The following is a 25,000-nucleotide window of genomic DNA, read 5'->3' as shown; positions in this document are numbered from 1 at the left end:
TAAAATTTTTTTCTTCTGCATTAAGGGCTCCTGCTAAGGAGAATGGAGCCAGAGCTGCTTATTTTCCCTCACACAAACTGACTTTTAGAGCTCTGAGCTCTGCTGGGTCAATAGAACTGATGGGAGGTGAGGGAGACAAAGGGGGAGGGGAAAGAGTGGCAAGGAGCCCAGGGGACTTCTGGCTGGCCTCAGGCACCATCCAGAAGGCTCTCTGTCTGACAGCTAAATTCTGATCAGAATCTGTAGCTGGTGATGTAAGGAGATGAAAGACAACAGCTGGATGGTGAGACTGCAGGAAACTGAGCAGGGCTACCAGCTAGAAAGTTCCCTCTCTCCTTCCCCCAACTGTTGACTCACAGGCTAAGTTTGATCTGGATTTGATTAGGAAGGAATTGGCCCAGATCCCTATTACTTCTTTCTACCTGCTGAACATTCAACATTCAATCATTTCTCTTCTCCCTCCCTGCTGCCTCTAACCCCCATAGAGATAACCCCATTTTCTTACTGGAAAAATGCATCTACCTAGATAAGAGGATTGTTTAGATAGATCTAAGTATTAACTCACTGTGTGACTCCCAAGTCATTTAATCTCTCTGTGTCTATCTCAGTTTCCTTATCTGTAAATTGGAATTAATGCCACCCACCTTGCCAAGCATCTATTCTAGACTTGGAAACTGTTTCAGGCAAATAATATGAATTTATGTGGCTCCAATGAAAATAGTTTGTGCCAATAGTTGGATAAACAAAAGCAGAAGGATCTATCTGGAAGGTTCTTTGGAGTCAAATCTTTATATAAACAGGACAGTTCATTGGTGTAGAGATGTTTGAAAACTGAGCGGTATGTTAGTATTTGCCTGAGGAAGAAGAAACAGAGCAAATAAATCTTACTCAAGACTTTTTCTTGAGTCACCATCATTTCATCCTCTCTCCCCCATTCCTTCCCAGCTGCCCTATGTCCTATTGATTTTATATAATGTGGATTCACTCTGGCACTTCAAAATCCATTCATTATCAGGTATTAAATAAACCTGTTACACAGAATCACAGAATTGGAAGAGGCCTCAGCAGTCTAGTCCAGGGATTGGCAACCAGCAGGCCAGGCCAGCTGCCTATTTTTGTAAGGCTTCTGAGAAAAAAATGACTTTTAAATTTGCTAATAAAGCTTTATTGTACAATACTTTAAAATGTAAAAAAAAAAAAAAAAAAACATTCTTAGCTCTCTGGCTTTACAAAAACAGGCAGCCCTCCCAGGCCTTAGCTTGTTAGTCCAACTTATCTGAAGTAGGATCTTTATAACATTTTTGAAGTAGTCTTCCAACTTCAACTTGAAGGCCTTCAACAATGAGTTTGATCCCCCCCTCCCTCATTCTGTTGTTAAAAAAAAAAAGTTTTAATTGTTAAATAGTTTCTCTCTTAATGAGCCAAAATCTGCCTTTAAAAATTGATAGAAAAACATCCTGGAAATTTTTTTTATTTATTTTATTTGAAGTTCATGAAATAAAATAAGCATTTCCTTAATAAAATAGAATAATAGATGATTGCATATGAAACTGCAAACCTATTATGTACAGCTCTTAATATATAATAGATGTACATTTATTATACAAATTATGTACATTCTTTTTTTTCCCTTACCTTCCCCAGCCTCCACCCTAGAGATGGCAATCCTTGAAATATCTGAAGTTCACATTCATGTTCCTCCCCTCTACCTTAATCCAAAGCATTTTCTCTTTGTTCCAGGTCAAATATCCTCCAGCTGTTCTTTACATATCATAATATCAAATCCCTTTACAACTCTCATTAATGTCCTTCTTGTGTCTATATCTGACTATTAGAAATTTACTTTGAATTGCTAGTAGCTTTGCCTATGCTCATTATGTACTGTACACAAAACTCATAAGACTTCTTTGATCACTTGCCCCTGCACTAGTGAGGATCACAGCAAATACAGACCATCTCAACATAATGAATAGGAAGGATGCTGCTGCCTTTGAGATATCAAATGTCAGAAAATGATAATCATCAATACTATACTATTTAGTAAATGTCTTTGCTTTGAGCTAATCACATACCTATTGGAGGCAAATTCTCTGGTTAGGGATTCTTACGTTATAGTTCATAGAATATTAGGAGTAGAAGGTGAATCTGTGGGGAAGGTTGTCACCCAGTGATTTGTGCTAAAAAAAAAAAAAAAAAAGTATCAGTTTTTGGATGGTCTAAAAATTAATAATCCTCCACCAGAGCTGATGGGACTAGAGATCACACACAAACACTCCCAAATATATGATTATACAACTAAAATACCATTTCCAAATTCCCATAGGTTTCCACTTGTTTTCATGCTTTCAAAAGTCTGCCTAAACCAAAGACAATTATTAGGAGAAAAATTGAGCTTCCCCTTCTAGAGGGAAAGTCTTCTCTCAACAGAGCTTCCAACAAAGGACTTGTGGTGGACTGGAAATCACCTTCTTACCTTCCTAGGTGAAATTTTCTTGGGGTCTTTGCAACATATTTGCGCACCTGACATCTTTCCCATGGTTCTTTGTAACACATAGGGCATTCCAAAAGGATACCCTCCTTTACTACCAAGATAAGCAGACTAGCTTAAAAAGAAATCGAACTCAGAAAAGTTCCCAAAAGATGTGAGACTCACAGAAAGGCATTAAGCACTTGAAGTTGACTATTTATGATTTCTAGGTCATCATAAAAATATTATCCTATGTGCAAAGTTGACTATTTATGATTTATAGGTCATCAGAAGAGCCTTATTCTATGTACAAAGTTGACTATTTATGATTTCTAGGCCATCAGGAAAATGCTATCCAATGTACATAAAGCATTCAGACAAGCTATCAAGCCGCATACCAACAGTACAGATCTGCAAAGTAAAATCTTGAAATATTAACATGGATGATCCTTCATAGTATTATAGAGATGTTTAATGTTCATTTTGCTTCCCTTAATTTCCATATTTGTTATGGAAATACTGATATCAACAAATACCAGCACATAAATATCAAAAATAATTTCAAAGAAACTGGTCTAACTGGTGAAGAAATTTATCAGAACACAGATCAGTGATAGACTGAAAATATACATAATTTAATTTTTCTCCAGTTGAGGAATGTGAAGCCTCAAAGAATCTCCTCCAGAAGTACCTACCCTTGTCTCTCATATTTTATAAAGAGATAACTTCTTTATACTCCCCAAGATGACAGATTTGGAGCTGGAAGAAACTATCAAGGCCATTGAATTAATCTTTCTAGATAAGGAAAATGAGCAAGGTTAAGTGACTTGTATACAATAATACAGCTAGTGAAATCTGATAAAAATAATTTTGGGTTACAACCCCTTTTTGTTGAGAAATTTGTATGTGACCCCAGGTATATAGATATATAAGTTAGGACAAAACATTGATTGATAATAAATCATAATTCTGTGATCCCATATGGAGTCATGACCCAAAATTTAAGAAGCTTTGCTATATATCACCCAGATACCTTTAACATCTTTTCTTAAGACTAGGGTTCTTAAAAAAAAACATTATACACAGTAACAACAAGATTCAAGGCAATTCTAAAAGACTTGTGATAGAAAGTTATCTGCATCCAGAGAGAGAACTATGGATACTGAATGTGCATCAAAGCATAGTATTTTCACCTTGTGGTTGTTTTTTCCTTTTGATCTGATTTTTTGCACAGCATGATGAATGTGAAATTATGTTTAGAAGAATTGCAAATATTTAACCTATCTTGGATTGCTTGCTGTCTTGGGGAGGGGAGAGGAGAGGAGAGGAGAGAGAGAAAAAAATTTGGAACAAGATTTTGCAAAGGTGAATGTTGAAAACTCTCTTTGTATGTATTTGGAAAAATAAAATATTATTAATTTTTTAAAATACCAGGGTTCTTAACCATTTTAGCTATCCTTTTTGTAATCCATTCAAGTCTACTTTCTTAGAATAATATTTTAAATACAAAAAATATATAAAATACTAAAATTACTAAAAAAAAAAAAAAAACAGATGATATTAAAAAAAAAGATACAATTTTCCCTCATCCACATTCAATGAAATCTATTCACATATCCAAATTTTGGGGAGAACTCAATTGATCAGGACCCAAACTGCACTAAAACTACACTCCTTCCCTGAAGGAAATTTGAACACTGATGCTATTTCCATTTGGCGACTCTGTTGCTAAAACACTAGCTCTAAGATTTTTTAATCTTGCTTTTATCTCCCTAAGAATTAATCTCTCCAATTCCTTGGGGGGAAAAAAAAGAGATTGGGCTTGGTGACCTCACAGAGGACTAGTCACTGAGCCAGGGAGGAAAGGACTCCGCTATCTCCTTCTTAACAGACTCCTTGGAATGTCATCCCTTTGACTGGAAAAAGTTTGTGGTGTTGACTAACAGGCCACCCACAATGTTAACAGTTTGCTCCTGAAATTAAATTGATCCTCCTAGAGGTCCTTTCTTGGCAAAAATGGAGACATGAGCATAAAGAGAAAAATAAAATAAAAGTATTAAGTGAACTTCTTGACAAGTGTTTGTACTCCTATTGACTTTCCTGCCTTCCTTTCCAGTGAACCTGACTAGCCAGTTCCTTGCATCCTTTCCCATTCTCTTCCTCTTCCTAGTTTTCTTGCCCTCAGGTATTCAACTTCAGAGAGCTTAGTTTGTGGCTCCCAAACATTGCATGGGAAGGTTTTCTTTCATCCAAAACTTGTCAGCTACAAACCACTCAATGAAAGGTTTGTTCTTTCTGAATGAATACATTGCCACATTCCTGATGACTGGGAACGTATCTGAATTGGCAGGATTCAAGTCAGACCTTTCCAGGAGACATCAATTAACAAGTATTTATTCATTGTTGTTCAATCATGTGTGACTCTTTGTGACCAGGATTTTCTTGACAAAGACTGGAGTGATTTGCTGTAGGTCCACAGGATCTGAGAGTGGTTTGTCATTTCCTTCTCTATCGAATTAAGGCAAACACAGGTTAAATGATGTACTCAAGGTCACATAAATAGTAAATGTCTAAGGCTGAATTTGAACGCAGATTTTCCTGACTTCAGGCTCAGAGCTCTATTTACTGAGCCACCTAGTTATCTAAAAATATTAAGACACTGTGGGGATATAAGTTCAAAGAATAAAAAGGAGGGCCTTATAGTCCAATGAATAAGACAAGTGCATTGATATATACATACATGGATATACATATATATAAACAAAAATCTAGATTTACAAAATGCACACATATACACATATATAGCATAAATATAAAGTGAATAAATACAAATATATACAAGATGGTTTGAAAGGAAGGGCATTAGCAGTTGGGCGAGGGGTAGTGGGAATCAGGCAAGGCTTCAAGAGGCTGGGAGTGGGTTTGGGGGGAAGATTATGTCAGACCTTAAAGGAAGAGAAGGACTCTGAGGTTGAGGTGAGGAACAAGTGAAGTCCAGTCTTGGGGCATGGCCAATGCCAAAGCAAAAAGGGGAGCTGGGGAGTTCTATGTAAAAAGAGAGAAAAGTCAATTTAATTGTGTCATATATACAAGGGAAAAATAACACTTAAGGAGGATGGGAAAATAGGTTGGGTCTGGCTGTGTAGGACTTTAAAAGAACTTTTTTTAGTATCTAGTGCAACAATTTGTTACTGTCTCAAAAGTCACAATTTCTCAGTGTAGGCCTGAAGCAAGGTCAGAGAGAGGAGTTGGCTCAGTTCACATGTATAGGCCATAATTTCCTATATCAGCTTCTTATGTTCCCATCCATTTCTCAAAAAAACCAAGAATTATACCCTTTATTTATTTTCTCAACTCCTAAAATCCCTAGCAGAGTGCTCTGCACCTTCCAGTATTTAATAATTAATTGAATGATTATTCTAATGGAGGAAAGACTATAGAGCTATCAGGGAGATTCTTAAGGCAAAAATCGCTCATTTTCTACCATTTTTTCAGTTGTTTTTTAGCTATGTCAGAGTTGTCATAACCCCATTTAGGTTTTTTGTTTTGTTTTGTTTTGTTTTTGCAAAGATTTTTCCAGTTCATTGTACAAATGAGGAAACTGAGCAAATGTTCCTCAAGTCATACCACTAGTAAGTGTCAGATTTGAACTCAGGAGGATGAGTCTTCCTGACACTAAACCTGGCCCTTTATCTGGCTTCAGGGTTACTACCATTTGTCATTTATTAATCTCACACTATTCCTTTTTCATGTAATCTGTGAACAATCAAATTAGACTGACTCCAATTGAATGTTAATAACAATCATTTCTGCTTTGGTCAGAAACCCTGAGGATCTTTTCCTTCCAGATTCATTTATTCATTTATTTAGATTTTTTTTGGACTAGGTAAAAGTGGAGATTCTTTGCCCCACTTGGTACCTAGCCTTAATCACTGAATGAGTGTGACTTTGGTCAAATTGAGACATGTTGAAAACGTTAGCTTAAAAAAGGCTGAGGTCTCCCATTACATCCAGAGCCATCTCTAGTCTTCCTGAGCTACATCTTGACACTAGACCTAGATGGCTCTGGAGGAAAAAGTGAGACAAGTGACCTTGCCCAGTCCCCCTCATCTATCTCCAATTTTCATGCATGTTATGACATCACCTCTCTGATGTCATGGTCCCCTTGGAGAAAGAAGGACAAATAACAGTCACCTTTCTTCAAACTTATCCCGCCTAGCCTGATGTTATTGTTAATACCATTCCTACCTTCCCCCCACCACAACCTTTCATATCTATTGACTCCATTCAACAAACATTTGTTAAATGTCTATTAGGGTACCACAGTTAAGTGCCAAGGATATAAAAACAAAAATAAAACATTGCCTAGCCTTAGGGAGCTGTCATTCTACTAAGGAGAGTTCTGCTGATAGCTGAGTGATCCAGTGGATAGGCTGGATGGAGCTGGAATTAGGAAAATTTGAATTTATGTTCAGCCTTAGGGAACTTTCTAGGACAGTTGGGTAGCATGATGGATAGAATGCTGAGCTTGGAGTTAGGAAGACTTGAATTCAAATCTAGCTTCAGACACTTACCAGTTGTGTGACCATGGCCAAGCCCCTTAACTATGTTTGCCTCAGTTTCTTCATTTGTAAAATGAGCTGGAGAAGGATATGGCAAACTGTTCCAATATTTCTGCTAAGAAAAACCACAAATAAGGTCATAAAGAATTGGAAACAACTGAACAACACTTCTTGGAAGTGTAACTCTAGGCAAGTCTCTTAAATTCTACTTCCTTCAATCTCCTCATCTATAAAATGGGGGTAATAATAGCACCTATATCCAAAGATTGCTATGAGGATAAAATGAGAAAATGCATGTAAAATATCTTTCAAATCCTAAAATGCTCCATAAATGCTAGCTATATCTTCGTTATTATCACTATTATTACTAGTACTATAAGGAATGTACAACATGGATATATATAAATGGAAATATATAAATATAATATAAAAAAATTGATGGGTTGTCTCTGATTCAATAATTTGTTGCTATCTCAGAAATCACAGTTTCCCAGACCTTGTGGACCTATCTAGCAAGGTCAGGGAGAGAAATGGTCAGCTAATATGAATGGGTCATAATTTCCTTTGTTAGTCACTTATATTCCCATATCTCAAGAACCAAGAACTATCTTTTATTTATTTTCTCTTTTCCCAAAGTACTTAGCGCAGTAGTCTGTACACTCTAACAATTAAAGGTAAAAGGGAAAGTCCCATGATATTTGATATGGTACATGAACTGAACTTTGAAGGAAAATGAGGTGCTTGGTGGTGGAGAAAAGGAGAACATACATCCCAGGCCTAGTGAATATAAACTTCTGGAAACAAGATTTGACAACAAGATCTGGGAATGACTAATATAGTATTTTCATAAGTATGCAGTATTCAAGAAAGAAAGTTCTATGAAATAAGTTTTCAAAGGTATATGAGAGCTAGATTGAGGAGGATCTTAAATACCAAGCTAAGAATTTTATATTTTTATCCTATTGGTATTAAGGAACCACTCAAGTTTTTTAAGTAGAGGAGTGACATGGTTAGATTTGTGTTTTAGGAATATTATTTTGAAAGATTTTTGGAGAATGGATTGGAGAAAGGGGAACTTAGAAGCAGGGAATCTTGTTAGACTAATTTTTTAGTCTAAGCAAGAGGTGATGGAAGCCTGACCTAGTTGGGAGCACTGTGATTGGAATGAAGGGTGTGATTAAGGTAGATGCTTTAGAGTTAAAATTGGCAAGATTTGAGAAATGATCATAGGTAGATAAATAATAAATAGCAAAATCAGCATTTAATTTGAAGAAAAACTAAAGTCAAGAATTAGATTTTAATTAGAACAATTAGAAGAAAACTCTATGTACCTGAGAGGATGTTGGAGCCCTCAGAAGTAATAAGAGGATTTGAAGGAGGAGCATATTGGGGAGTGGTGAATTCTGGCTTTAGATATGTAGAATTTGAGATACCTTACTTCAAGGAGGATCCAATGCATAATTGGTGATCTATGTCTAGAGTTCAGAAAAAAGGTTAGATATCAATGTGGAGTTTTTAAAATCAATGTGGAGATTTTGGAGTCATCTAAGTAGAAATCATCTTTGAAATTAATAAATAAAAAGCATTTATTAAGAGCTTACTGTGTGCCAAGCACCGTACTATGCTGTAAATACAAATGCAGAAAATATACAAGTAAACCAAAAGATTCTCTTCCTTCAAAGACCTTACACTCTAATGGAAGAGATAACACATATGGAACATTGGTGGCCCAGCAAAATAGTCCCAAAGATGGTGAATGGAACAATTTGGTAGTCAATTAATGCACCCTTTTCAGAAGCAATAAAAATGTTGACATAATAATGGTTTTCAGAACATGAGGTGGAAAAGTGGGGTATGATGACAGAGCAGAAAATGGCAGACATCAAGAAGAGGCTGCATCCTCCAGATAATGCCAGAATGAGTGGTCTAGTTCCTCCCAGGCATGGTCTTTGGTGATCCATCTTTTAAAGTGGAGTAACAAGAGAAAAAGAGGTAGCTGGATAGAAAATCTAATCAGATCTCTCTGAGGAGGGGAAAAATAGGGTCCAGAATAGAGTTGTGGTTAATACCTGTACTAAGGTCATAGAAGATGGATGATAATATGCTACATCAAAAGAGGCTGAGAAAGAGTCTTCAGTTTCATAGGAAAATCAGGAGAGAGCTTGTCACACAGGCCAAGGGAGGGGCAAATGTCCAGTGGGGGAAATGGTCCTAGAATTAAAAGCTGCAGAGAGAGCAAGAACAAAGAGGAGTAAGGAAAAAGATGAATGGCTTGGTGAGTGTCTAAGCAAGCTCCATCTATGACTCACTTTACTTCCTGGGCATCTTCCCCTGATACCTCACTACCTTGTGTGTGCCCTTTCATCCATCTCATTTGCCAGCTGAATCAGTTTCTAGACTTTTTAAAATTCTTTCTTTGACATGGTGATTGCTTTATAATAGTTACACTTTTAATAGAAATAATGATAAGCAAGGTCAATGACTAATTTGAATAGAGCAGGCTGAAGCGGTTGCAATTATACAATATTTTCTTGTCATTTTTAGTTTTTCTTCTAATTAGATGCTTATTTTGCCATTTATTCTAACTCATCAAGGATCTGACTGTCCATATTCTCATATGAATTCTATATCAGTAATCATTTAAAGTCTTTTAATATGATCACTTTTTATTTTTTTGTGCTTTTTATCAGTTCACCAAGCCTAGCACCTTTATAGGTATTTTAAATCTAGTTCTAATATGCAGGTGTATCTCTAGGAAACTAGGTCTGTATCTTTTTTTTAAGTTCATTCTCCTCTTTACATGATCTGCTATTTTCTCTACGCCATTACTAAATTTAGGGCAAGAATATATAGTCTTACTTTATAGACAAGGAAACTGAGTCCCAGAAGAGTTAAGTAACTTGTTTAACTTCCACCTCTGTTCCGGAATGTAATCACAATTTATAAATGTGAGACTTCTTAGTAGTCTATGAGATAGCTGCCTTTCATTTCTCCAATGTGAACCATATTTTCCAACTTACTTATCACTATTCTCTCCTGAACTCACTTTTGCACTGATGTTACCAGGTATTAACATAGATAGATAGATAGATAGATAGACAGACAGACAGACAGACAGACAGACAGATAGACTTGGTTTGAAGCAGTCTAACAAGTTCTTTGTAGAATTTCCTTACCTCCTCATTACTACAATGTAGTTTGGTACATAAATTGTGATCTTCTTCTTGGTAGTTTTTAAAAATATTATTTCATTTTCCCTCAATTACATGTTAAAACAATTTTTGACATGTGTTTTTATTCACTCTTTGAGTTTTATCATAAGCAATATAAGGAGCCAAATGAAATCATAAAATGGTGTGTTTTATTGGGTACATGATGAAACCAACACCACCAAACCTTTTGTTTCTCTAAGAAAATTCTGAACTATCCTTAAAATAAGCTAAAACTTTTTGTCTTCCTGTATTGAATATTCATGGCATTGAATATGTATGTTTTATATTTGTGATGTTGAGTCATGGTGTTGAATATTCATATGATTCAGTTTTTCAAATAATTTCTCAATTTATTGGTCATTAAAGATCTCATGTTTAAAGTAGCAGCAGTTAATGTTATGATTTCATTGATATACAGACTTCCATATAAAGAAACTCCCTCTTTTCAAAACAGGCTGGCACCTTTTCTATAATTTTTAATATCAGAGAATTGCCTAGATAACCAAGAAATTACACCACTTGACCAAGGTTCCATAGTCAGTATGTATCAGACAATCTTCTTAATTGTGAGGTCAGCTCTTTATTGGAATAAAGAATAACTCTACAAGTTTAGTTTATAAAAAGACTAAAATCTGTGTTATTTGTAATATCCTCAATTGCTTTTTCTACTATTCTAGCACTATTATTAGAGAAGTGATACAAGATGGAGAACTTTTTATTTTTCTTTATCTCATGGATTTATGTGACCAAAGAACTCAAAATCTCATGGCCAAGTTATGAATCTTTTCATGTTTGGGTTGTTCCTTAGCAGTATTAAAGTCATTTTCAAATAAATTAATTTAGATTTGATGTCAGGAAATTTCCCCCAATAATTAGAACTGTCTGAAAGTCAGGTGGACTGGTTCAGAAGATAGTGGATCTCCTCTCTTTGGAGGGCTTTAAGCAGAGCCTGGAAAAGCCACTTAGTGAATATAACATGTGGAAAATTCCTTTGTGTGTGGGTTGGAGTAGACAACTTCTTAAATCCATTCCAACTCTCCAATTCTGTAATTCTCTGAAGGGGGCTCATATTTTATTCTATTCCAGTTCATAACCTTCTCTCCTCTTCCCTTTCAATATCTATAGCCTGTCTGCTCCAAGCTGAACTGGTGAATTATGAAAGAGTCAAGGAATATTGTCTTAAAGTTCTGAAGAAAGAAGGGGAAAATTTTAAAGCCCTCTACCGTTCAGGAGTGGCTTTTTACCATCTGGGAGACTATGACAAGGCTCTCTACTACCTGAAAGAAGCAAGGTCCCGGCAACCAACAGGTAAGATAATGTTTCTTATTAGCTAGCAGATTTTTCTGGACTTTTTTAAGTTACAGTGGCCTGTTTTCAGGACTAGATAATGAAGTGGTAACAATGGTTAGTTTGTGCCTTTGGAGCTTTGCAGTATGTATATTTATGAAGGATAGTCAGAATTTGGGTGCCATATTGTGGACAGAGAAAGAAACTATTTAGCCCTTAAAGTGTTCCATATCCACTGAATAATCCTTACAACACAACAGACAATTACCTAGCTTCTAAGTATTCTATACCCTTTGCTACCATAGGTTTCTGAAAGTGAGAGATGATCCCCCATTATTAATTCAAATAATTCTAGAAAAACTAGCTATAGCAATAAGACTAGAGAATAAAGTATAAACATCAGCAAAGATGAGACAAAACTATCTTTATTTGCAGATGACATGATAGTGTGCTTGGAAAATCCCATAGAATCAGTGAAGAAGCCTAATTGAGATGATTAGTAACTCCAGCAAGATGGTAGTATACAAAATAACCCACAAAACAAAACATCTTCAGTTCTATAACACAATAACAAAATTTAGCAGATAAGGCAAAGGACACAAAATGTCAGGGAAATTATCTATCAAGAAGCATACAAGATTCTTATACATACAAACTCAAAATACTTTTTATGGAAATAATGGGAGACAAATAATTGGGGAGAGATAATAGCTAGCATTTAGACTCACTGCTTATGAATGGGCTTTGTCAATATAATTACAATGACAATTTGTTCAGCCATTTTCAGTGGTGTCTGACTCTTCATGACCCCATTTGGAGGCAAAGATACTGAAGTGGTTTGCTGTTTCCTTTTCCAGATCATTCTGCAGATGAGGAAACTGAGAAAACTAATTAAGTCAGGAAAACCTGAGTTCAGAATGACAATATTACTAATGGCTTAGTTCTATACCAATCAAATTACTGAGTTGATACTTATTTTTAGATCCAGAAAAAAATTAGAATTCATTTAGAACAAAAGATCTAAAATGCCAAACGAAGCAAGAAGAAACAAAGGAAAGGAACATAGCATTACCAAACCTCCAACTGTATTATAAAGTAGTAGTCATCAAAATTATTTGAAAATGGTTTTTAACTAGATAAATAAATAATTGGAAATAGGTAAGCAAGAGACAGCAGCAATTTTTAAAATTGTATTTGATAAATCCAAGAATATAAATTCCTGGGAAGATCTGATTTTTGACTATAATTTCTGGGGGGGAGGATAGAAAGTCATTTGACAGAAATTAGGTTTAGAGCACAAGTTTGCACATGCATATCATAGCATACCCAATATTGATACATATCTTGAATATAAAAGGTCATATAATAAAAAAAAATCAGAAGAGAACAAGATAAATTACAGCAAGGATAAAAACCCTTAACCAAACAAGTAACAGAGGTACTCATGAAAAATAAACTGGATATGTTTTGAGAATATAAAACTAAAAAAATTTTGAATAAATAAAATCAATGGATCTGGAACTAGAAATGAGAAAATTTTTAAACAAAAATAACCAATATGGGACTAACACATAAATGTCACAGAATACTATCCATAATATACAAATATATAAAGCTAGGAGCCATTTCCACATGGGTAAGTGGACAAAGTCTATAAACAGTTTTAAAAATGAGTTACAAATTACAAATGAGAAAAATATATTCAATGACTAATAGTCTTATTAATGAAAATTAAAACAACTCAGTTTTCATAATGCAAATTAGCAAAGAAGAAAAAAGATAAAAACAGTAAGTGTTGGGGGAAGATATAAAGATATAAGCACACTGATTCACAGTTAATAGAGCTATGGAGTGGTCTGCTTTTTCTTGATTTCAGTTTGGAATTGTATAATAAAAGTGAACAAACTGCTCATTCAGTTTACCCTAGCAATCTCCCTCCTGGACATATGCCTCAAGGAAACTAAAGGCAAAAATTAAAGTCCAGAATACACCAAAAGATGCATAGTTGCACTATAGTAGCAAAGAATTGGAAACAAAGTGGGCACCCATAATTTGGAGAATAACTGGAAAATAACTTGCAACGAATGTATGGATGTAATAGAATAATATTATGCAATAAGAAATTAGGACAAAGAATTCAGAGAAAAGTAAGAAAATATGTATGACCCCATGCAAAGTATATGAATAAACAACAGTGTCTGTTACAGCAAAAAAGAAGGTAGATTCTGAGTAATGGAAAAAAATCAAATTGAAGGAAGAGCAGAAGTGATAGTAAAGCATATATTTCTCTTATAATAGGGATGTGGGGGAGGATATTTTATAAAATTGTCATACATGATTTCTGATTCAGATGGTTTACTTTACTGTTTTTTCTTTATCACAAAGAATAGTTTCTTTTGGAGAAATGGGTAAAATGCCTCTGATTTTAAAATGAAAGGCATCAATAAAACTTAAAAAAAAAAGAATAAAGAAAAGTGGAACAGAGTGAAAATGGATCATTTGTTATCAAAATTAGACCTAAAAGATCTAGAAGAACAGAATTTGACCTAGTCAATATTTACATAGGATGAAAATCCCATCATACCAGTCCTGCTGCTCCTTCAAACCTGCTGTGACTTAGTAAACCACATGACAGGGGAAAGGCTATGGCTAAGAAGAACAATAATCAGCATGTTTGAGTTGGGTGGTATAGTCAGTGATCAGTATCTGTGGTGAAGAAATCTAGGACAAAGCAACAAGAGGGAAAAGAAGTTAAATAGATAAAATGTGTCCATTTTACAGTTACTACAATTGGATTCGCTAATTAATTGAATAGGGACCTGCATAGTCAATAAAGTTAGTCATGCCTTCTGTGAATTTATATTTAAAGACAATTATACAGAACAATCCAAACAGACCCAGGCCAACAGAGAAAATGTCAGCATGACAAGCAAATAAGTCGCAGGGGTGAGAGACAAGAAAAAAAAATGCCATGAATCCAGAATAGTGCTGACTCGTAGCCTTTCCCCATCTTATTGATGAGGAGGGGCCCCTGAAAAAGAAGGCTGGGAAAATGAAAATATCCATATTATTTAGGATAACAATTTACTGGAAGCAAATTGTGTGCCCAACAATTAGAAAATGGATAATCAGTCAATTAATCAATAAGCAATTAATAAGCACCTTTTTTGTACTAGACTCAGTACTAAGTATTGGTCTCAAGTAAACTACAATCTCATAGGGGAGACAACATGCATTCAAATATTCACAGTATAAATAGGAAATAATGAAAAGAGGCACTGAAATTAAGACGGGTTAGGGAAAGCTTCTTGTAGAAACTGGGATTTTAGTTGGGCCTTAAAGGAAGCCAAGGAAGTGAGTGGTCAGAGAAAGAGAGAGCATGCCAGACATGGGGAAAAGCTACAGAGAGCTGAGAGATGGAGTGTCTTATTCATGACAGGAGGCCAGCGTTACCAAGTCAAAAAGAGCTGTTATCAGCTCTTCATGGTCTCATTTAGGGTTTTTGTGGCAGAGATACTAGAGTGATACCTTTCCTTCTCCAGCTCCTTTTATAGATGAGGAAACTGGGGCAAACAAGGTTAAGTGATTTGCTCAGAATCACACAGCTAATAAGTGTCTGAGGACTCATTTGAACTCAATCTTTCTCACTTCAGGACTTCCACTGCACTACCTAGCTGCCCTAGATCAAAGAGCAGATGTTGGGAAATAAGGTATAAGAAGATTGGAAGAGTAGGAAGGAGCAAGGGTATGAAGGATTTTGAATTTCAAACAGAGCATTTTGTATTTGTTCCTGGAAGGATGTCGGTAAGGGTTGATACAATCAGACCTGCATTTTAGGAAAATCACTTCAGTGGCTGGATGGAAATGGATTAAAGGAGGGAAAAATTTGAGGCAAACTGACCCACCAGCAGGCTATTGAAATGGTCCAACCATGAGATCATGAGGATCTGCACTGGAATGGTGGCAGTGTCAGAGAAACAGTTGCATTAATATATTGAATAGAGGTTTTGGCAACAGTTTGGATATGGGTGGGGAGAGATAATGAAGAATCCAACAGTTTGCATGCTTGAGGAACTGGGAGGATGCTGTTATTTTCTACAGTCATAGGAAGGTAGGAAGGGGAAAATGTTTAAAGGAGAAGACAGTGAGTTTTGTTTTTTTTTTTTTGAATTTAAGCTGTCTAGCGGATAAGTAGTTTTAAACTGCATGAAAAACAGTTGGAGATTCAAGATTGAAAGTCAGCAGAAAGAGAAAGCAGGAACAGTAGACTTGAGAATAATCCGCAGAGAGATAATAATTAAATCCATAGGAGCTGATAGGATTGTGAAGTAAAGCAGTATATGGAGAGAAGCAAAAAGGGCCCAAAATAGAGCCCTGAGGTTATCTAACCAAAGTTAGAGTCCATGATCTAAAAGAGTATTCAGGAAAGAAGATAGGAGTGGAAGGGAAGCTGGAGGAAAACTAGGAGTGAGTAATGCCTCAAAAACCCAGAAAGATAAGGGTACTGAGGAAGAGAAAATGAGCAATGAGTAAAAACCACTGGATTTGACAACTAAGAGATCATTAGTAACTTTAGAGGGAGCAGTTTTGGTGGAATGATAAGTTCAGAAACCAGATTATAAAGGGTTAATAAAAAGTAAGAAGAGAAAGTGGAGGTACTTACTGTAGATGTAAAGAATTTAGCTACAAAGATGGAGAAAAGATAAGAGTACATTACTTATCAGGGATGGAAAGATCAAGTGAAGTTTTTTTTTTTTTTTTCAGGGTAAGTACATTTGTACATATGTACATTTCTACAAATGTACATTAGACAGCAAGAAATGAGCCAATAGAGAAAGAGAGATTGAAAATAAGTGATAGTCAGGTAACAGAGGGGATGGTCTGTTGGTGAAGACAGGACAGAATGGGATAGCTTGAATGAATAGAGATTAAAGAGTACAATCTTGGGAAAGGATTAAGGCCAGTTTATCATATGAAGCAAGGATGAAGGAAGAAATAGAGACAGAAGGCACCTGAGTGATAGGAGATAAGAAATGGAAGAGAAAAGAGACCTCATAATGAATGGTTTTGATTTTTTTTTCCCCATGTATAAGACAGGGTTCTAATTGGAGGAGTTTTTGGTGCAGGCAAAAAATTGGAAATTGAGTAGACTGAGAAATGGCTGAATAAATTATGGTATGTGGATATAATTGGATATTATTGTTCTATAAGAAATGATGAACAGGCTGATTTCAGAAAAGCCTGAAAAGACATGAACTGATGCTGAGTGAAGCAAGCAGAATCAGAACACAATAACAAGATTATGTGATGATCAATTAAAATAGACTTAGTTCTTCTCAGCAATCCATTGATCCAAGACAATTCCAATGGACTTGGGATGAAATTCCTTCTGCATCCAGAGACAGAAAACTATGGAGACTGAATGCAAATCAAAGCATACTATTTTCATCTTTTTTTTAATGTTTGCTTTTTCTTTTTTGTGGTTTTTCCCTTTTGTTCTGAGTTTTCTTTCACAACATGACTAATATGGAAATATGTTTAAAGTGATTGAAAACGTATATCAGATTTATTGCTGTCTTAAGGGGGGAGATAAGAGAGAGAGGGAGAAAAGAAAATTTGGAATTCAAAATTGTACAAAAATGAATGTTGAAAGCTGTGTAATTGGAAAAATAAAATACTATTTAAAAATAAAATTGGCATCTAAAAGGAAAAAAGAGATTGGAGGTAGAGAGGGGAAGCCATTGGAGATTTGAGGTGGGATTAAGAAGTTTGGAAGAGCCACTGTGGAAAATGGAATAGTGAATTGATAAGAAAGGTATAGTAGAATTGCTAGCAGCAATGAAAGCCCAGTTGAGGTTGTATAATATAAATTTGTAAGTGAACCAAGCCAAAATGATTGTGTGATTTTTTTCTCCTTTTTTCAGCAGCACAGGTGTAGACTCAAAGGCAATAAATAATGGCAATGATCCAGCTATAAGATAAGGGAGATAGAGATGCAAGAAAAGGGGACTGTGAAAATGCTTTACCTAGGAGTAAAGATAGGGATAAGTGGAGAGAGTGGCTAGTAAGTATAAAGGAAATAGTCTAGGAGAGAGAATTAAGGATTCAAGTTATTGAAGCTTATAGTGTAAAGAAAGAATAGGTGAAGAAAGTATAGGGTTTGATAAGGAAAATGAGAGGGAAAGATGAAAAACCAATAGATTAGGGTTGGATAAAGAAATTTCAGAATTCTTGAACATGGATGTGGCGTGATGGGAAACATCAAAGATATGACCATTTGGGGATGTGACTGAAGTGGGGTGGAAAAGTAACTCATGGGAGGTGAGCAGATTGAGGAACTGAATGGTTATAGTATTTGATGGAGAATTAATCTGTATGTTGAAGACCACTAGTATGAAAGCAAACATTGGAGTAAAAAGAAAAAGTGCAAGCCAGTTATCAAACTTTTTGAGAAAGGAAGAAGAGTTAGAGAATTACCTGATCTGGAAATAGTAGCTATCAGGTTTTTGATTGGGTGGTAGAAATGAATAAAATAAACCTCAAAAAAAGAGAGGTTGCTGAGTGATAAAGGAGGTAGCAATAGAGATTACAAACAAGGAGGGCTACAACTCTCTTGTCTTGACCAGTGAACCATAGGGAATAAGTAAAGATGAAATCAGTATTGGAAAGGGTGACCAGGGAATCTATGTCATCAGAAGAAAGACGTCATTTAGTAAGTTAGTAGATAGAAGGAATGGAAGAATAGATTTAAGATGAAGATTTTTTCATATGGAACAGGCATATGGAACAGAGAGTATAGTGAAAGGGCCAGTGGGAAGTTAAGATGAAGCTTTGGAGTGGGAGAATTGGGGGGAATGGTAATAAAGAATCTGGTGAAAAGAGGTATGAAGTGGAGTTAGCATGATGACCCCCGGAGTCCCTGAGATCTGAAGGGTATGACCCTCATTGTTGAGTGGAGAGCAACACTTTTCTACTCACAAAAGACTGGTTTGGCAAGAGATGAGAGATAAGGGAGGTTTGCTCTTCTTTGAAATGGAACTCCTCCATATCCCAGACAGGAAACGAGCCGGCAGCAAGATGTCATGTGTTGATTGGTACAAATGAAAGTGGTTGTTTTGGGGCAGATGGAAGTTGCCTGGCTTGGCCCCAAGTAGCCTTTCATCAGGGAACATGCAGCAGCATTTAGCAGAAAGTGGAAATCTTAGGGCACTAGTGTACCTGTGGTCTGAGATCCTCTCAACTAAACAGGATAAATTATATAGTTTGTAAATGTAGCCCCTACTCTGGTTACTCCTCAAACTTGTACTTACTCATAGATTGGTTATCCAAAGAATGACAATTTTCTCAAGTGCCAGGGGTAATCCTATTACTGTAACCTTTTAAGCTCTCACTGGTGTGCTTCCCCTTTATGATCAGCCAAAAATAAATATCTTAATTAGCTCTTAGCAAAGGCATCTACTCAGTATAGCAAGAACAATAGTTATAAAATATTCTCTCTTTCCAGGTTATATTTTTCTACAAATTAAGTATATTATCCTGAGGGAAAGTTGACTTAGAGTATTATTGAAGCATATGTGTAGAATACACATAAGGGAAAGGCAGCTTACAACTTCTGGTACTGAAGGGGCTGGATATCTTTTCTTTCTTTGTAGAGTTCTCACACAGCTTCTCTTGAATGGGGCATCTCTCTTGGGTGGATTGTTCATCTGAGCTCTCAGGATTTCTTTCTATCTACAACTCAGTCCTTAATCACCGGGTCTGGGTTATGTTTTTCCCTTAGATGACTCTCTACCCTTTCTCAAATGTGAAAACTTATATGAAGTGATGCAGAGGGAAAAAACCAAATCAAAAGATCAATTATAATAATATGTTTAACACCATCTTGGTGTTATCAAGTAGATTGGGACGCTAAAGATATTGGGTATTCACTTACAGCATCATGGCCTTGACAAAGCTCACCATATAAAGAAAATACATATAATATTATAAGACATTATATATTATATTATATATATAACATACATATATAGATATAATGTAATGTAATATATATAATATATAATAAAGTGGCAACAAAATATCTGGTTGAATAAAACCATCCATGTTACTATCATACTATAAAGTGAGAGAGAGAGCATAGCACAGTGGATAGAGAGACAGTCATTGGGATCAGGAAGACCTGGATGCAAGTCTGGTTTCTGACACAATCCATAGACCTAAGAACGCAAGAGACCTTAAGAGTCTTTCTAGTCCAAACCCCTTATTTTATAGACAAGGAAACTGCTACCCAGAGAGATGAAGTGACAAAGTATTACAAGTAGTGTCAAAGATAAGATTTGAACACAGGTGCTTTGACTTGAGCAATATTAGCTTGGCTATCAGGCAATAAATCACTTAGCTTCTTAGTATCTGATACACCTCTTTAAGAACATAAGTTGTGGAAAAGTTGACACCTGCCTTGATGGATGAAATTTTCACACTAATGAAAATCAAAGTCAAAAGACCAATCCTCTTTTCAATTAATAAACTATATGATGCAAAATGTGTTTTGTAGTGGGGTCTGATAAAAAGTTCAGGTGTGGCCAAACAGTGACTTTTCTTCCAAAGGAAAGGAAGCTAGAAATAAGTTAAAGGGGTAAAAATATAATCAGTTTCATGGAATCTCAAGGGCCTCAGCTGTCTTTTGCCAAGCCCTGAGTGTTTCTGTATAGTCTCATGCCATCCACTGTTGGTCATCCCCAGTCTTCCTCATGCTCCAGAGTATAGCTGCAGTTCTGAGTGAGTACTTTTATAAAGAGCATTCAGAAATTCCTTGACACAGGCTTCCTCTGTTCTGAAAGGGATGCCTAGTGGAGCCATTGAATGTCAGAATTGAAGGAGACTGAGGAGATCTATAGTCCAACCCCCTCATTTCACAGAAGTGAACTCTGCAAACAGCTGCCAAAGAGAGATCAGGGGTCAGAGGCAAGGGCAGGCCAGCTGCATTGCTGGCCTTCTCCCTTCTTCAGCACAAAAAACAAAGGTCAGGAGACACAAGAACTTTATTTAACTCTTCTTACAATGAATTCTGTAGTTGAAAAAGGGGATCCCTGCAATCCTGGGAGACTGTCCTGTTGAAAAGCATAGAAGTCAATTAAGTTTAATTTAGTAAGCATTTATTTGGTAATTGTGTGCAAAAAAAATACTGTTAGATGCTAGGGTTTATACAAAAAAAAAAAACTTAGAATTGAGCTTAGGGTAAAGAAAATCTGAATTCAAATGGGACCTTAGACACTTACTAGTTGTGTGATATTGGGTAACTCAATTAAGAAAAACAACTCTGTTTCCTTCCATTTCCCTAGCTGTAAATGAGGGTTATAATGGCATCTTCTTTCCAGAGTTGTTCTGAGGATAAAATTAAATAATATTTATAAAGCTTTAGCAGAGTGCCTGGCCCATAATAAATACAAAGTAAATGTATCATCATTGTTCTCATCATCATTGTTGTTGTGTTATTGTTATTGTTGTTGTTGTTGTTGTTGTTGTTGTTGTTGTTGTTGTTATCCTTGTTATTGTTAGATGAGATATAGTCCTTGCTCTCATAGAGTTTACATTCTGAATTTGGAGAAATAATAAAATAACACCTGTAATAATAGTTAGCAGTTATAATGCTTTAAGATGTACAAACCATTTAACATATACCATCTTATTCAATCATAAAGTACATGTGAAAAGTACAATGGAAAATTGTGAGACAAAATACTTGTAAGGCTGAGGGGAAAAAATTATTATTTCAGATGAAAAGTATCATGCAAAGTTTTGTGAAGAAAGTAACATTTAAATTAAACTTTGAGAGATGGGTAGGAATTCAACAGGCAAAGGGAGAGAGGACATAGGGACTAGAGTGGGCAAAGAACATAGAATCAAGAAAATGCATTGTATTTTCAAGGGAGAGAAGAGTAGCCCAATTTGGCTGCAGTATGTGGAGGGAAGTGATGATGATGATGATGATGATGATGATGATGATGATGATAATGATAATGATAGTAGTTAGCATTTACATAGCACTTAAAGATTTATAAAGCAATATACAGATATTATCTCATTTGATTTTCACAAAAATTCTGGGAGGTAGATGCTATTATTATTAATCCCATTTTATAGACAAAGAAAGCAGAAATGAATTGACTTAGCCAGAGTCACATAGCTACTCAGGTCTTTCTGATCTCAGGTCAAGATCTTTATCCACTGTATCATTTTGCTGCTTCTGCAATAAGACATGAGACTAGAAAACTAAGGTAATATCAAATTGAGAAGACCCATAGATGCTAGGCAAAGAAGATTAAACTATACTTGTTAGATGATAGGGAGCTCCCGAAGATTTTTTAGTTTAAGTACTAGTGGCATTGAAAGCCATTCACCCATGTTTATCCCGTATCCAGCTGGGGCAGAAATGCCCAGTCAGGGCAGCATTCTCTATGGTTGCCAATTAGCAGGATTCTCATTTCTGTTTCTCGTGATAATATGATGGGAGTTTGTGGAGAGATCTGTGAGTATGGAACTAGACAGTCAAAATTAACTATTGACTTTGACTTTCATCCATGGGAATCTCTCCATCCTCATCATTCCCTCCATTTATGGGCAATCATCCCACCTTTTGAATTTGGCTTACTTCGTTTGACATTAGTCATTTAACCTTGGCATAATGGACTGGGCTTCATTCAGAACAGACAGCCATACCTGGTTACTCTAAATGATGTTTCCTGTCAGCAAAGAATCACTAAGAAAATAAACATTAAATAATAATCAGAGTATACAAATAGAAGTCATAATAAGTACAGAAAACAACTACCAAGTACTTGGAAAGCCCAAACACTCTGCTTTCTCAGGTACTGGAAATCTCACTTAGTTCCCTGCAGGCATTGTTTCAGTGGGCAAAGCCATATCCATTTGAATTTTACCCTCACAAAATAAAGAATTGGGCCCCTTGGAAGCCCTCTAATCCTGGTATTCAAGAGAAGATAGTTTCTAATAGATTCTGAATATAGAAGACATCAAGATTTTAATTTAGGCCAATGAGTATAATTTAGTATCTGATATGATTAGGAAAACAGGGAGATATGCTTCTACTAGCCATGACTGGTTGTTGGCCAGGATCACCAACATTAATTAATTCTTTCAATTTGCATTCTGTTTTGACAATGAGTGCATGAACCCCTCCTTTCAACTTCTCAGAAAACTTTTCTCTCACTCTCTCAATCCAAAGACCCCACAAGTCCTCATAGAAGAGATCAAGGTGAGTTGTGAAGTGAGGAGGCTTTTCATGAATAAAATGGTGAGGGGAAGGAATGTTGCAATATTTCATCTTAGAGGAATGAGCACATTATATACAACCTTCTCTCATAAAAGGTTATGCAGGACTGCATCCTGCATGCTATCGGGGGAAAAAGGATTTTTGAGTCCCCCCCCCCCTCCAACAACCAGTACCCGGAGTGGTAAAAGGAAACATAGAACTAGACATGAGATAATAAGGCTTTAGGAGAGATGATTTGAAGGTTGTAAAGGCAAGGACTTTATGTTTTAGGATACAGAGTGAATCTCAACAAACATCATCTATTTCATTTGACACTGCCTCCTTAAAGAGCTGGTCAGTTGGTCTAAGAGTGAAATATGATAGAAAATAGGAAGAATAGTGTAAGGTATATGAATGTAATAAAATAGAAATAAGTTAGGAGAAAGCTAAAATTTGATTATTCAGAAGGTCTAAGCTCATTATGGACACAGAAGATAAAAAAGGATAGATTGACAAAATTCATACTCGAAAAGAAGGGAAAGGAAATAAGAAGGACAAAAGAAAGGGAAATGTCTTAAAAGGGGGTGCAGTAAAAGGATACTGCTTAAATAAGAGATTGTAAATAAGTGAAAGGGAAAAGAAGAAAGATTTAATTTTCTACTTCACATTTAATTGGATAAACTAATTAATTGGGTAATTTCCACCTATTTTTAATGGGTAAAACACAAAACATGAGTAGTAAAAAAAAATTTTAAATAATCAATTTAAATAAATTCAAGGAACTTGCATTACTGCAAATAGTGAAAGCTGGGGAAAGCCTCAAGGTAATATAAGCAAAACTAGTCATGAAGTCAAGTACTGAATTTAAAAGAGAGATAAAGCCAGTATACAATAAATAATTGGAGAAAAACACAAGCCTAAATGTGAACTCTATTATAATGAGAGTGGCAGAATGGATCAGAAAACAAAAGCAAACACTTCTGTATAAAAGAAGTTCACATCAAAATAAACAAAATAAACATATAGAATAAAATTAAGAGACTAGGACAAAAATTTCTCCACATCATGTGATTTCAAAAATAATAACCCAAGAGTTTTATAGTCACATCAGAGACACAACGATAAATATAGAAATAAAACCAATGCCAAATGCCAAGAGAAATAGAGAAACTACGTTATGTTTAAAAGAACCATACAAAATTAAATAATATTGTTACTAATGCATGTGTATCAAATGGTATTACATTTAAATTCACAAAAGATGTTAATTAAAATTTAAAGCAGCCATAGACAATAATATAATAATTCTAAGAGATGTTAGTGTTTTTTCTTCAAGCTATAATAATCTAACAGAAAAATAAACAGAAAAGAAAAAAATTGTTAGAGAAGTTAAAATTGAAAAACCATCATCTTTCGGATGGGAGCAAAAAAGAATGCTAGAAAAAGAGAAATTATTTAAAAGTGTAAAAGAAGCAGAAATTCTAAACATATCTTTTATATATCATAATGCAGAAAAATACAGGTTATCTTAGTGCAGTTTTAAGCTTTAGCAGCATCATTATGTCTAGCTTTATAAAGTACTCTCTTGGTAATTTAATTGGTCTATTACTAAATTTACAAATTAATTTAGGTAATACATAAATGCTATCATATTGTTGTAATATTTGTTATATTGATAGAAACTGAAGGCTAAAAAAGCCTAAAACTGTGCCAAGACTTGTAATAAACTCTAGCAATCAGTGGAGAAAACAGATATAGACCAAAATAGAGATTTATTAATGACATCATACATAATGATTAGGCAAAAGAACAAAACATAAAAAATTAATAACCATGAAAGAGAATGAAAGTAATTAGACAACATTCCAAAATCTCCAAGAGGCCACCCCAACAGACCTCAGAGGAAATAATTATTTTTCTGAAAATATACATTAAAAATAGAGAATTAATGAGCTGAGTGTGTAATTAAAACAAAACTAATGGAAAGAGAAGTCCCATTCAAGATAACTTAAAAAATTCACAAAATATCTTGGACTCAATCTACAAGGACATAGAAATTAAATCTTTAAAGAAATAATGAATGTTACAAATAATTGGAGCTATATTAACTGTCCATGGTTGGGCTACACCACTACAATAAACTACCTAAATTAATTTGCAAAATCAATGATAGATCAAGTAAACTATCAAGAGAATACTT

General features: G+C 35.3%; 1 protein-coding gene across 1 annotated transcript in view; it reads left to right on the top strand.

The window, feature by feature from the left end:
* Positions 1-25,000, top strand: part of TTC9 (tetratricopeptide repeat domain 9) — a 50,158-nt gene that overhangs the window by 22,399 nt on the left and 2,759 nt on the right. Inside the window, exon 2 of the mRNA XM_074290141.1 lies at positions 11,367-11,549. Within this exon, the coding sequence (XP_074146242.1) occupies positions 11,367-11,549 (183 nt within the window). The remainder of the gene's footprint in view (positions 1-11,366; positions 11,550-25,000) is intronic.

This window comes from Sminthopsis crassicaudata, chromosome 2, assembly GCF_048593235.1.
Source record: "Sminthopsis crassicaudata isolate SCR6 chromosome 2, ASM4859323v1, whole genome shotgun sequence".
Taxonomy (NCBI): domain Eukaryota; kingdom Metazoa; phylum Chordata; class Mammalia; order Dasyuromorphia; family Dasyuridae; genus Sminthopsis; species Sminthopsis crassicaudata.
The sequence above is the reverse complement of the archived record's forward strand: the minus strand, read 5'-3'. Positions and strand labels throughout refer to the sequence as shown.